This window comes from Gossypium hirsutum, chromosome D11, assembly GCF_007990345.1.
Source record: "Gossypium hirsutum isolate 1008001.06 chromosome D11, Gossypium_hirsutum_v2.1, whole genome shotgun sequence".
NCBI lineage: Eukaryota > Viridiplantae > Streptophyta > Magnoliopsida > Malvales > Malvaceae > Gossypium > Gossypium hirsutum.
In genome coordinates, this window is record NC_053447.1 from 4,044,266 (window position 1) to 4,058,187 (window position 13,922).

The 13,922-nt window shown below is 35.6% G+C and overlaps 1 protein-coding gene across 1 annotated transcript; it reads left to right on the forward strand.

Moving 5' to 3' along the window:
• Nucleotides 1-10,944: 10,944 nt before the first annotated feature.
• LOC107912003 (geranylgeranyl pyrophosphate synthase, chloroplastic) lies at nucleotides 10,945-12,693 on the forward strand. Its single transcript, XM_016840032.2, has one exon. The coding sequence runs from the start codon at nucleotides 11,308-11,310 to the stop codon at nucleotides 12,424-12,426; it is 1,119 nt and encodes a 372-aa protein (XP_016695521.1). The 5' UTR covers nucleotides 10,945-11,307; the 3' UTR covers nucleotides 12,427-12,693.
• The last annotated feature ends 1,229 nt before the right edge of the window (nucleotides 12,694-13,922 follow it).

Below are 13,922 nucleotides of genomic sequence, written 5' to 3' on the forward strand. Positions count from 1 at the left end.
CTGGCATTTATCTGTCCATTCAAATTTAACATCTTTCTGTAATAAACGAGTCATCGGAGAAGCTATCATAGAAAACCCCTGTACAAATCTCCGATAATAACCCGCTAAACCCAAGAAACTTCTAACTTCAGATACATTATTCGGTGGACTCCAATTGACAATAGCTGAAATTTTACTCGGATCTACCCTAATGCCTTCTGCGGATACAATATGTCCGAGAAAACCTACCTCTCGAAGCCAAAATTCACATTTACTGAATTTAGCATAAAGTTTCTTTTCACGCAAAATTTGCAACACCATTCTCAAATGTTCTGCATGCTCGTTTTCATCTCGGGAATAAACTAGAATGTCATCAATGAAAACTACTACAAACCTGTCTAGATACGATCTGAATATCTGGTTCATCAAATCCATGAATACTGCAGGTGTATTAGTCAACCCAAACGGCATAACCAGAAACTCATAATGCTCATACCTGGTTCTGAAAGCTGTCTTTGGCACATCTGGCTCTTTTACCCGTAACTGGTAATAACCCGATCGGAGATCAATCTTCGAAAATACTGTGGCACCTTTCAGCTGATCAAATAAGTCATCAATTTGAGGCAACGGGTACTTATTCTTTATAGTTACCTTATTAAGCTGCCGATAGTCAATACACAATCTCAAAGACCCGTATTTCTTTTTCACAAATAGAACTGGAGCACCCCAAGGTGAATGACTTGGACGAACAAAACCTCTGTCAACAAGTTCCTGTAACTGTGCCTTTAACTCTTTTAATTCTGTAGGAGCCATACGATACGGAGCTATGGAAATTGGGGCAGTTCCCGGAATCAGATCTATAGAAAATTCCACTTCTCTTTCAGGTGGCAACCCTGGTAACTCTTCTGGAAACACATTAGAAAATTCACATACAACTGGCACTGCCTGTATCTTTGACTCAGATACCTTAGTATCCAACACATACGCCAAATAAACATCACACCCTTTTCTGACACACCTCTGAGCTGTCATAACTGAAATCATATCGGATAATCCTTCTGTCTGAGCAGATTTAACCCGAAGTAATTCTCCATTCTGGCATTTCAACACAACATATTTTTGTCTACAGTTTACTACTGCATCATGCTGAGTTAACCAATCCATGCCCAATATCACATCAAACTCATCAAAAGGCAATAACATCAAGTCAACCGGGAAACAAATACCTTTTACCATCAGTGGACAATTTTTACAAACTTTATCCACTATCACAAACTGGCCCAGGGGGTTCGAGACTTTAACCATAAATTCAGTAGGTTCAACAGACAAATTTTTAACAAATGCTAATTTTGTGCATATATATGAATGTGTAGAGCCAGGATCAATTAATGCAATAACATTAGTATCATAAAGAGAAAATGTACCCGTAATTATATCAGGAGAGGACGCCTCTTCACGAGCTCGAATAGCATATGTTCTAGCGGGTGCTCTAACATCTGATCTCGCTGCTGAATCTTTGGATGCACTCCTATTACTCGCTCCCACTCTTGGGTTTCTCTGTAGTCTACCTCTGGTAGGAACATTTCCTGATCTCACACTCGTTATCTCTTCTCTTTTAGCTGTTTCAGGACAATCCCGAATAAAGTGATCATACGCTCTACATCTAAAACAAACATTTTCACCTGCTCTACACTCTCCGGGATGGCGTCTCCCACATTGAGGACATTCCGGCCTAGGAGGTCGAGTACTGCCAGTACTTGCAACTGTAGTGGTTTGAGCTCTAGAACCCTCGAATCTTCTACCCCTGCTTTGGCCAGAATATCTAGCTGGTAAATTTGATCCGCTAGAGAACTCTCTAGGCCTCTTAGACGTAGACTGAAATGATTTACTCATTTGCCTTTTCTTTGTATCCTGTGCTCCAGCTTCAGCTTTGCTCTTCTCTTTTTCTTTTAACAAGTCATCTACTTTACAAGCTCTTTCTACCAAAACAACAAACTCTCTGATTTCTAATACACCCACTGATAGTCGAATGTCATCATTAAGCCCATATTCAAATCTCTTGCACATGTTGGCTTCGGTGGATACAAATTCCCGGGCATACTTACTAAGTCTGACAAATTCGCGTTCATATTCAGTCACGGACATCTTACCTTGTTTTAGCTCAAGAAACTCTTTCCTTTTTTGATCTATAAATCTCTGGCTGATATACTTCTTTCGGAACTCCTCTTGAAAGAAATCCCAAGTAACCTTCTCACTCGGTACTACTGACACGAGGGTCTTCCACCAATGATAAGCTGAATCTCGAAGAAGTGAAACAACACACTTTATACATTCTTCCGGTGTACAAGATAATTCTTCAAAAACTCTGATGGTATTCTCAAGCCAGAATTCTACTTTTTCTGCATCATCATCTTTGGTAGCCCGAAATTCTTCAGCCTTTTGCTTCCTAATCTTGTCAACAGGTGGTCTCTCCCTGATAACTATACCTGCAGCTGGGGAAGCTACATGGGGAACCTGTGAATCATGAGGGGGTGGAGGTCTTACAGCCAGATTCATACGAACGAACTCGGCAAACCAATCATTCATGGCTTGGAAGAAGGCTTCTCTAGCTCTTCCTCCCTGTCTAACTGATGTAGGCCTTTCACTAACATTAACATCTAGATGCGCCATCCCTTCTGCAGAAGCAGGCGCATTACTCTCTACTTCATTTGTACCAGCTCGTTCAGTATCCATAACTATAAAAGAAAATATTTTAAAATCGTCAGGAGTCGTCACACTATCAAAATATATAAGTATGGCATGTATAGGTAGACTCTTATTCATACTGCATATTTCTGAGAACCGACTAAACCTGCTCTGATACCAATAAAATGTATAATGATCTGAAAAAGATGTATTGGTGGCTAGGTATGAAACATGATATCTCTGAGTTTGTATCAAAATGTTTAGTATGTCAGTAGGTTAAAGCAGAACATCAAGTACCTTCGGGGTTACTTCAGCCAATCACTATACCGGAATAGAAATGGGAAAGAATCATTTTGTGGAATTAGTATTGTTATTTTCCAGCAATTATGCATTTATTTTATGAATTTATTTAATGTTGATCCAAGCATGAAATGATAGAGAATTAAAATTAAAAAGTCTCATTGGTACATAAGGATGGTACTGGATACAAATATCATGACATTTGGGTAAAGAGGTCCCATGTAAGACCATGTCTGGGACATGGCATTGGCACCGAGATGAGAGGTCCCATGTAAGACCATGTCTGGGACATGGCGTTGGTATCGAGATGAGAGGTCCCATATAAGACCATGTCTGGGACATGTCGTTGGCACCGAGATGAGAGGTCCCCTATAAGACCATGTTTGGGACATGGCATGGGCACCGAGATGAGAACATCCCATGTAAGACCATGTCTGGAACATGGCTTTGGCATGTTATTATCAGAAGAGACCCGAGTATCCTTATTGTTCCAATGTAGCTCAACAGGCTAATAAGCGAATCATATTCATGAAAGTTCAGTTTAAAGCATAAATGGCAAGCTCAGGTAAGTTATAAGAGTTAAGAACTTATTATACTATCAATTGATGTTCAACGATGCAACAAGAGATGAGTAAGTTATGCACACAAGTATTCTAAGTAAATAAGCAAGAGAACTAGAATGAGATTAACTAAAGAGTAAAGTAGAGATATAGTCATTTGAGTTTAATTATTTGTATTAAAATATTGTATTTATTTACCGTAAACTTACCTCGGTATCAAATATAGCCCAATTCACCAACTTAGTCTTCAACTTTATTCTTCCCTTTGTCTAACCTCGAGTTTCGTTTCACAAAATGATTTTATGAAAATTTCATTCGAAAATTTTGACGTTTGGGCACTCAATTTAGTCAAAAGGACTAAATTGTAAAAAGTGCAAAAGTTGAGTTCTACATGTTAAAGGTGCCCAATTGTTATGAAACTTTAAATTGGAGGTCCTTATGTGGTAATTAGACCATTGGTAACTTGGTAGACAAAAATAGACATGAGATAAGTGAAATAGAAAATTTTTAAGTTAGGGGCAATTTGGTAATCTAGTAATAAAAGAATAAAAAAGGGAAAAAGATGGCAAAAATCATCATCTTCTTCATTAGGACGAAATCAGCAAAGGGGGAAGCCATAGTTAGGGTTTTCAAGATTCCAAGCTCCATAGTAAGTGATCCCAAGCCCCATTTTTAATGTTCTTTACGTTTTTGAGATCTCGGTAGCTTAATTTAGCTTATTTTAGCAATAATTTAACCTAGGGTTTTTATTTGGTGAAATACCCATAGGTGAAAAGTGTTTATTTTGATGTTTTATGATAGAATTTGAAGCTAGAAATTATGTTAAACAACTTTTGCTAGCCGATTTTAAGCGAAAACGAGTAAAATGACATAATCGGTAAAAATTCATAATGTTCATAAGTACATGTTAGTGTGGGAATTTGATGTTGCCATAGAAGGGAAAATTTTCAGCATGTCATAAAACATAAGAATAAGGGATGAAGTTTAATTTCCGAGCCTTGGGGAAAAATGTAATTATGTAAAAGTTTAGGGGCAAAATCATAATTTTGAAAAAGTTAGAGTCGAGGGCTGTTTTGATGAATGTGAGTATTAAATAAGTTAAATTTGCTATTTTAGATCAAGAAGAACGAAACTCGAGGTTAGACAAAGGGAAGAATAAAGTTGAAGACTAAGTTGGTGAATTGGACTATATTTGATACCGAGGTAAGTTTACAGTAAATAAATACAATATTTTAATAATTATTATTAATATTTTTATTTTCCAGCAATTATGCATTTATTTTATGAATTTATTTAATGTTGATCCAAGCATGAAATGATAGAGAATTAAAATTAAAAAGTCTCATTGATACATAAGGATGGTACTGGATACAAATGTCATGACATTTGGGTAAAGAGGTCCCATGTAAGACCATGTCTGGGACATGGCATTGGCACCGAGATGAGAGGTCCCATGTAAGACCATGTCTGGAACATGGCGTTTGCATCGACATGGCGTTGGCATCGAGATGAGAGGTCCCATGTAAGACCATGTCTGGGATATGGCGTTGGCACCGAGATGAGAGGTCCCCTATAAGACCATGTCTGGGACATGGCATGGGCACCGAGATGAGAACATCCCATGTAAGACCATGTTTGGGACATGGCTTTGGCATGTTATTATCAGAAGAGACCCGAGTATCCTTATTGTTCCAATGTAGCTCAACGGGCTAATAAGCGAATCATATTCATGAAAGTTCAGTTTAAAGCATAAATGGCAAGCTCAGGTAAGTTATAAGAGTTAATAACTTATTATACTATCAATTGATATTCAACGATGCAGCAAGAGATGAGTAAGTTATGCACACAAGTATTCTAAGTAAATAAGCAAGAGAACTAGAATGAGATTAACTAAAGAGTAAACTAGAGATAGAGTCACTTGAGTTTAATTATTTGTGTTTAATGTTGTTATTTATTTGCTAGTAAACTTACTAAGCTTTATGCTTACTTATTTTATTTCTCTTTCTCTTATAGTATTGCAAAACTACTTCAAGGATCCTAAAGAAGTCGGAGATCGTCCACACTATCAACCACAACTGCTCGGTTTTTTATGTCAAAACACGTTTGAGTTATGGCATGTATAGGGATTTAGTTATTTTTTATGTTTGTAATGATGTTTTTGCTAATGAATGATGTGTAAGCATTTGATGATGTATGGTCATTAAAATGGTTAAGTATGAAGGTGTTTGTTGTTATGAAAGATTAGGTGATAAATTATGCATGGAAATCATGAAAGGATAAAATTTTGCAAAGAAACAGAATTCAGGCAGCACAGTGACGTGAATTTGAAAAATCACCTAGGATGGTATAAAATGAATTAGAGGGTGAATGATATATGGAATTAAATTTTGTTGAGTCTATTTTCATGGAAAAATAACAGTGTAGCAAAAGAAAATTTATATTTTAAGATATGTGAATTTTAGTGAGACAAGGTCAGAACTATTTTTAGAGTCCCCTATTCTGAGTTTAGAAAATAATTAAAAATTGTATAAAAATGCTTATGAGTTAGAGTTTATATGTATAGATTCCTTATTGAGTCTATTTTCTGTAAAAACAAGTAAGAACTTCATATGAAAATCCTACAGTGAGAAAATTTATTTTTAGTGACAAGAGGTCAGGGCAGTTGATTGGTGAAACAGGGGAGACTTTAACTAATAAACTGTATTAATTGGCTAAGCCAAAAATTCTAAAAATTTTATGGTATGAATATATATGAGTCTGGTTTCAGGGAAAATTTACGGAATTAAATTTTGAGTCCCGTATCTCGAGTTATAATTAATTTAGTAACTTATGTGCGATTGGACAAGTTTGCTGTAAATAGTGAAATTAATTTTCAAAGTAAATTTTTAAGCTCCGAATTAGTAAGATAAGCTAAGTAATGCCTCGTGCTTGACTCCGGCAACGGTCTCGAGTAAGGGGTGTTACATCCGGAGTACCCTGAAATACTACCTGCTCACCGAATGGCCGTATATTCTGATCAAGAGGAGTTGTTCATGGGCTAGAGATTTGAAAGTAAGGAAGAATGCATATTTGCCATTAAACGGTATAGCATGAATATATCAGTAGATTACAAAGTTATCGTGTCTAAACTAACATTATATATTGGAAAGTGTTGGAGGTCGGCAGAAGGCTGCAATTGGCGGATACGAGCTGCATTTATCCAGAAGTCGCAGATGTGGGAGATACGAAAATTTGTTGGGCCTCACACATGCACTTCAACACGTATGACAAAAGATCATCGAAAACTTGACTCCAAAACTATCTGTATGTGCATCATGCCAATGGTGAAAGACATGCAGACCATTAAGGTTTCGGTACTGATTTTCGAAATACAAGCACGATTCCAGTATCGAGTATTATATCGGAAGGCATGGATAGCTAAACAGATGACAATGGAGCAATTGTACGGAGATTTCGATACATTGTACAATGAGTTACAGGGATGGATAGTCGCTATGAGAGAACACATGCCGAGTATTGTCATTGAGTTGCAGACACAATCTTATTGCGGGCTGGATGACCAACTACAATCGAGAAAAAGAATTTTCCATCGGATGTTTCTGGACGTTTGATCAATGTGTGCTCGCATTTCCCCATTGCAAACCGTTTGTGCAAGTAGATGGAACCTGGCTATATGGAAAATACACACAGATCCTACTTCTTGCGATTGCTCAAGACGGCAACAGGAACGTGCTCCCGATAGCATTTGCCATCGTCGATAAAGAGAACATGGAATCGTGGCAGTTCTTCCTTACCAATCTACGGAGGTATGTTATTAGCAACGATAATATTTGCATCATCTCTGATAGAGGGAAATGATTAATTGTAGCCATTAGGCGTTCTGGTGTACCATGGAGATCTGTTTACTGCATTCGGCATATCGCGGCTAACTTCCAGCGAGATTATAAGAATGCAGACTGGAATAGACAAGTTGTGAGAATGGGTAAAGAATTACCTTATCTTTTCAATATAAGTTTTAATGTTTTAGAGCAATATTGTAACTTATATTTTCTTAATAAATATGCAATGTACGAGCTAGAGCCACACATTTTTCGTCAAAGAATGACCCGACTTGAGAGTGACATGGAGAGTTTAACTAACACATCTTTTCGACAGTGGTTGGGTACCATGGAGCCGTGGCAATAGACTCAAAGTTTTGACGAAGGCTTTCGTTATGGTGAAATGACCACAAACTTGGTGGAGGGGATCAACGCTGTGTTATTAAAAACACGGCATATTCCAATTTCATCTGTCTTCTCTGCTATGTTCTACAGGTTGGCTACCTTGATGCCAAGAATGGGTTAGCAACAAGTGAACCAGATGGAGGCGGGACACGTCTTTGTCGAAGATGTTAGGGATGCAATGGTTGCAAATCATCGGATGGCGAGGTCGATGACAGTGGAAGTATATTCACAACATAATGAAACGTTTCGAGTTACAGAGACCATCGGTCGTGACCGTGACCGCATTTCCGTCTATTCATCGGCCTAGAGATTGAACTTACGCCCGTGACCGCATTCCTAACATCTTCGACAAAGACGTGTACACTCTCCGCACGGCAAATAAAATGTGTGGGTCTCCGGACGCCATCGCTCGACTAAGGCGAAAATCAAGTCGTATCGCAGATCAAAAGTCCAGATCAATGCCGCTGATCCGAACTCGACTAACTCTAAGTATGGTATTAGGCGTTCATCTGGCAAAAACCCTAAACTATTAACACAGCCCCTCAATACGCGGTACGGACCCTGACATTATTAAAAATTAGCAAAATAGTTAATACAATATAATTTAATTCAGCAAATAACATGAGTATCAAATAAAAATTTTATTACCATCTCATTAATAGTACTTGATATGTGATTATTATTAATCAGAGAACCCATTTCCTACAAATCTGCAATTAAAAAAATGAATTCATTTAATTTGTTTCAAAAAATCAATAAATACTGTTAAATAAATAAAAAATCAAATAAAATTACATTATATAAAAATAAAATGAGTTAACAACAACTATATGATTAAAAAAGTCAGTTATAATTAAACTTTTAATAAAATGATTTTTATTTTTATTTTATAAACTTACATGTTAAACTCACCAAATACTAAACTAAACACAACAATTTATAAATTAATCCTAAATTACTAATAAATTAATTTTAAAATAATTACAAACACAAAAATTTATAACATAATCCTAAATTACTAACAAATTAATTATAAGATAATTACAATATTCATACAAAAAATTACAATATTCATACAAAATACTAATCCAAAACTATAAACACTAAACATAAATAATTTATAATTAATAATTAATAACAAAAAATTCACAATATCTTAATTAAACTCTTTAAATTATAAACAAAATTATTTACTAAAATAATACATTACATTTTTTCTTTCTTTCTTTCTTTCTTTCTTTCTTCTTCTTCTTCTTCTCATATTCTCCTTTCTCTCTTTTTTTTTCTCTCTACCGTCCATGCAAGGACTTGGGGACCATTTACTTATAGGCTGGAAAATTGTGGTTTTGAAGAGACAACACCATGCTACTTTTGCAGCGGTGCAGCGGTAGGCAGAAGGCGGTGCTGCCATGCCATTGGCGCCTCCCTATGAGGCTCAATTAGTGGCGCCTACCTGACAGGCGCCACCCGAAAACCCATTTTCCTCCCGTATTTTGACTCGATGACCGTATTTTAACCCGTATTTATATTTAAATATTTTTTAAAAAAATAAAAAAATAATATTTTATTAAAAATTTTAATATTTTTTAATTCATTGGCGCCTCTGAGATAGGCACCATTACAAAAAAATGTACTATTTCCGTAAATAATATATCTGACAACCTATTTCAATACTAATTTTTTAACCTATTTCAGTAAAAAACTTGATATCTAAAGTAATAAACACTTAATCAAAATTGTACCTTTTTCGATTTGTTTAGGATAAACGTTTCGACCAAGTAATCTTTTTCGTTATCCTCAAGCTCACATGTACAGAGTGTGGATTCATTTGGAATCAAAAAACATTTAACAAAAATTACCAGTGAGGTAATTTTACAATTTCTCTAAACTTTTAAACTGAGTTGTAAATAAGAAAAATATCTCTAAAAAGAGAATTTTGTCTGACCTGGCACTGTCTTTTATATAGGGAGAGTTAAATTATTATTAAACTTAATTACTTTAATATTAAATATTATTAAATTAATAAAATACTATTAACATAGATATTAAATTAAATTAAATATTAAATCTATTAAAATAATATCATTTTTGAAATAATTAATTTAAAATCAAATTTTCTGATAGAGTCTTAATATGAGTGTAATTCTTCCACTGGTCAACCATCGAAAACTCACCGTTGTGACTATTTTCCGGCCATTGGAATGCCGCAGTCGCGGTCGCCGGTATCTTGAGCTGGTACGATTTTTGCTGATTCGGTCCGGTCCAGCCATCAGTTGGACCGTTCGACTGATTTCACATACTATGCCCGGTTCGATTAGTTTTTGAGTTTTGCTCTCGATTTTTGGACTCTTGCGTCCTTTCCGGTAAATAATTAAAAAATTAATCCATTTCCATAAATAAAGTTGGAAACGGGCCTTTATTGATAAAATGTTATGATTTTAGTCTTAAAATCCAAAAAATTTAATCTAAAACATTAAATTAAAATTTACAATGCATTAAAAAAAATTGTTCCGATGCTAAAGAGACTATTAATATGGAGCTTTCAGTAGATTTATCCTTAAAGCATTAAAATTTTATAAATTTAGATAAAGGGCCACAACAATAAATTTAATTTAAGCGAGAATATAAAAATAGGGTAAATTAAGAAAAAAAAGAAGCAAATTTCTTTTAGTAAAATATGTCATTTTTTTAATATATAGGAAACTAAGTCAATTTTAAAAATAGAAATAAAAAATATTTTCTGTTGATGTATTTAAAAACACGTTTTATAAAACACATTTTCTTTAATAACTCGACAAATCAATTCATTTATTCAAATGATTAAATGTTTGTGATTTTCTCTTTTAATCATATTTTTATTTTTCGTTTCAAGTTATTTTAAACTTTTTTTTTTAATTTTTAATTAATGTTTAACATAATGTTAAATATAAAAAATATAATTTTATATTTAAAATCAACTTATTTCTTTAAATAGGAGAAAAAACTACTTACTCTGCTAAATATTTTTAAAAATTTACCTTTTTATCTAATTTACTCTTAAAAAATATGCAATATTATAAATTTTTTAAAAGAATCTGTTAAGAAACAATAAGAATCCTCGGAGTTGCAAGGGATAAAAGAACTCCCATTTATGTACGGCTGGGATTGCAAAAGAAGCCAACGTTACACGAAGCTTTAAAACCTAATCTCCATATCCTATATTTGTCGGCTTCTCTTTCCACCTCCATTTCCATATAATGCTCAATACTCATCCGTTTCCATTCACGTATACTGCTCATCCACTTCCCCCACTTCCCCCACTTCCCCCCACATATCCTTCATTTCCCAGATCTGTGCCACTTTTTACTTCTTTTTATTATTATTCGTTTTATGCTATTTTCCAATGTCCCAACTCCCCATACCCATTGCTTGACTTCATGATCGGTTTTTGTGTTTTCATAGTGGAATTTGCATTGCAAAGATTTTGGTTTTTTTAGCTTTCATTGTAATTAGCTTGTTTTTGCTTCTACATCAAACAAAGATCCCATCTTTTAAATACCCAAAGAGAGGAAAAGAAAAATATGGCTTCGGTGAATCTGTGTTCTTGGGTTCAATCTTACTCCATTTTCAACCAAGCTTCTAGATCCAAATATTCTCTTTTGCCCAGATCCCTTCCATTCAACCCCCTCATGAATCTGTCATCTTCAACCTCCAAAACACGCGGCTTTGCATCTATTCCTTCAATTTGCTCGGTCATTACCAAAGGAGACGCGGTCAAGGAAGAAGAAGAACAACAGCAGCCTCAAAACCCAAGCTTTGATTTCAAAACTTACATGGTTCAAAAGGCCACTATGATTAACCAAGCCCTGGACTCTGCTGTTTCACTCCGTGAACCTGTTAAAATCCATGAAGCAATGCGTTACTCTCTTTTGGCAGGTGGCAAAAGGGTACGACCGGTGCTTTGTTTAGCTGCTTGTGAGCTTGTTGGTGGCCAAGAATCCATGGCTATGCCAGCAGCTTGTGCTGTTGAAATGATTCATACTATGTCTTTAATCCACGATGATCTTCCTTGCATGGACAACGATGATCTTCGGAGAGGGAAACCAACTAATCACAAAGTTTTTGGTGAGGATATCGCTGTCTTAGCTGGGGATGCTCTTTTAGCTTTTGCTTTTGAACATGTAGCTGTTTCTACAGTTGGTGTTACGCCTGGTAGGATTGTAAGGGCAATTGGAGAATTAGCTAAATCTATTGGGGCTGAAGGGTTGGTGGCTGGTCAAGTTGTGGATATAAATAGTGAGGGACTAACAGATGTGGGGTTGGATCATTTAGAATTCATTCATGTTCATAAAACTGCTGCTTTGCTTGAAGCTGCTGTAGTTTTGGGGGCAATTCTTGGAGGTGGATGTGATGAAGATGTGGAAAGGTTGAGGAAATTTGCAAGGTATATTGGGCTTTTGTTTCAGGTTGTGGATGACATTCTCGATGTGACAAAATCATCTAAGGAATTAGGGAAGACTGCAGGAAAAGATTTGTTGGCTGATAAAGTCACTTATCCAAAGTTGATTGGAATAGAGAAGTCAAAGGAGTTTGCAGAGAAATTGAGAAGTGATTCATTAGAGTTGCTCCAAGGATTTGATTCTGAGAAAGCTGCCCCTTTGATTGCTTTGGCTAATTACATAGCTTACAGGCAAAACTAACTCTTTTGTTTTTGTTGGTGTATAATTCTTATTCTTGTTGGTTTAGATGAGGTTGAATTGTCTAAAACATTTGTTTAGACGAAAAGGCCTTGATTTGATGCTTCTTGTTATGTTTGATACAAAAGGCTTTGTGAAAGAAGCAGGAGAAATAGTTCTAATGTTGGATATATTCTTCTACGAGGATGATAATGATAGAATTTCGTTTTTCTCTTTGTTGCCGTAATTTATATTATATAAAATTCCCATTAAATTGGGATTTAATTGTTAGTTCTTCCTCAATTGATGGTCTTATGAGTTCTTACATGTATGGTGATCTCTATAAAGAATAGTTGTATGGAATTGGGTGTTTGAATTTGGAAAATTTTCATTACTATCCACGGCTTATGTATGGTACTGCAGATTTTAGTTTATCAAGGGACAGATTAGGCATATTTTGTGACAAATTGCCTGCTGTAACACTGCCTCTGCTGATCCTTCCCCATTTATTTGTAGGATACTATCAAGTTAACAAATGCACATCTTGATCGATGCAGTTCAATGAAATGAAAATTTTCAGGACAAAGCTTGTACTGCTCTAATGTTATATTCAAATTACTTATTGGATATATTTTTGAAATGTTTATTACCTGGTAATGGTATTTTCTGGCTTGTATGCATATATAAGCTAGAACATGATCCGTGTAGGTTAAAGTGGAATCTCGAGGTAAGCAATGGAAAACGAGATGTTTGTGAATCAACTGAAGCCAAGTGGTTGGAAGCTGCAGAATCAAGCTGCAGTAAAGTTGAAACTTGATGCTAATATGGTATTTATGTTCAGTATGGTAGTTTTGCTTGGTTACTTGATGCTGTATTGCTTAATTTGAGGGCCAAAAGTGCTCTGATCCTTGGCAGCTATGTTACTTGGATTTAGGTGCACGTGTCGTAAACAGGTATGTTCAATGTTTTAAAGTTCGTTTCTGTTAAATTTAAAGGGTTCTTGGAAGATCATATCCCATACTTATATGCTGGGTATCGGACTAGGACATTTTCAAGAAAAATAAAGAGACAGAGCAACATAGTATGGCAGATACTAGCTAGTTGTAATTGTAATCTGCAACTTTTGGGTATAAGGATTTCATTTTCTGCAGGTATTTGATTTCTGGGATTTGTCTGCTGCTATTAAAGTAGTAATACATGTGCATTTATCTATCCCAAGAGTCCTAGCAGTTGGTTCTTTGACTCCATTTTCACCAATGCTTCTTGCCTGTGCAATTCAAATATCGGATCTACTTGCCCTCCAGGGTCAGCTGACTTGTAAATTTGAATGACCATCAGATGTCTCCCCCACATCATTGCACGTTTGGTCATCATTCCCGCGTACTCTAACATCCCCTTGAGACTTTGTCATCCAAAAATGATTTCTCCTTTAAGAGAGTTCTTTTGCTCTCACAAGGATTCTCTTAATCTGGTGGTGTTTGTTTCGATCTGAGAGAAGCTCCCTTTTGGATGACTAAGCC

Excerpts from the sequence above, each read along its gene's own strand:
- LOC107912003 (XM_016840032.2), top strand. The coding sequence starts at position 11,308 with ATGGCTTCGGTGAATCTGTGTTCTTGGGTTCAATCTTACTCCATTTTC.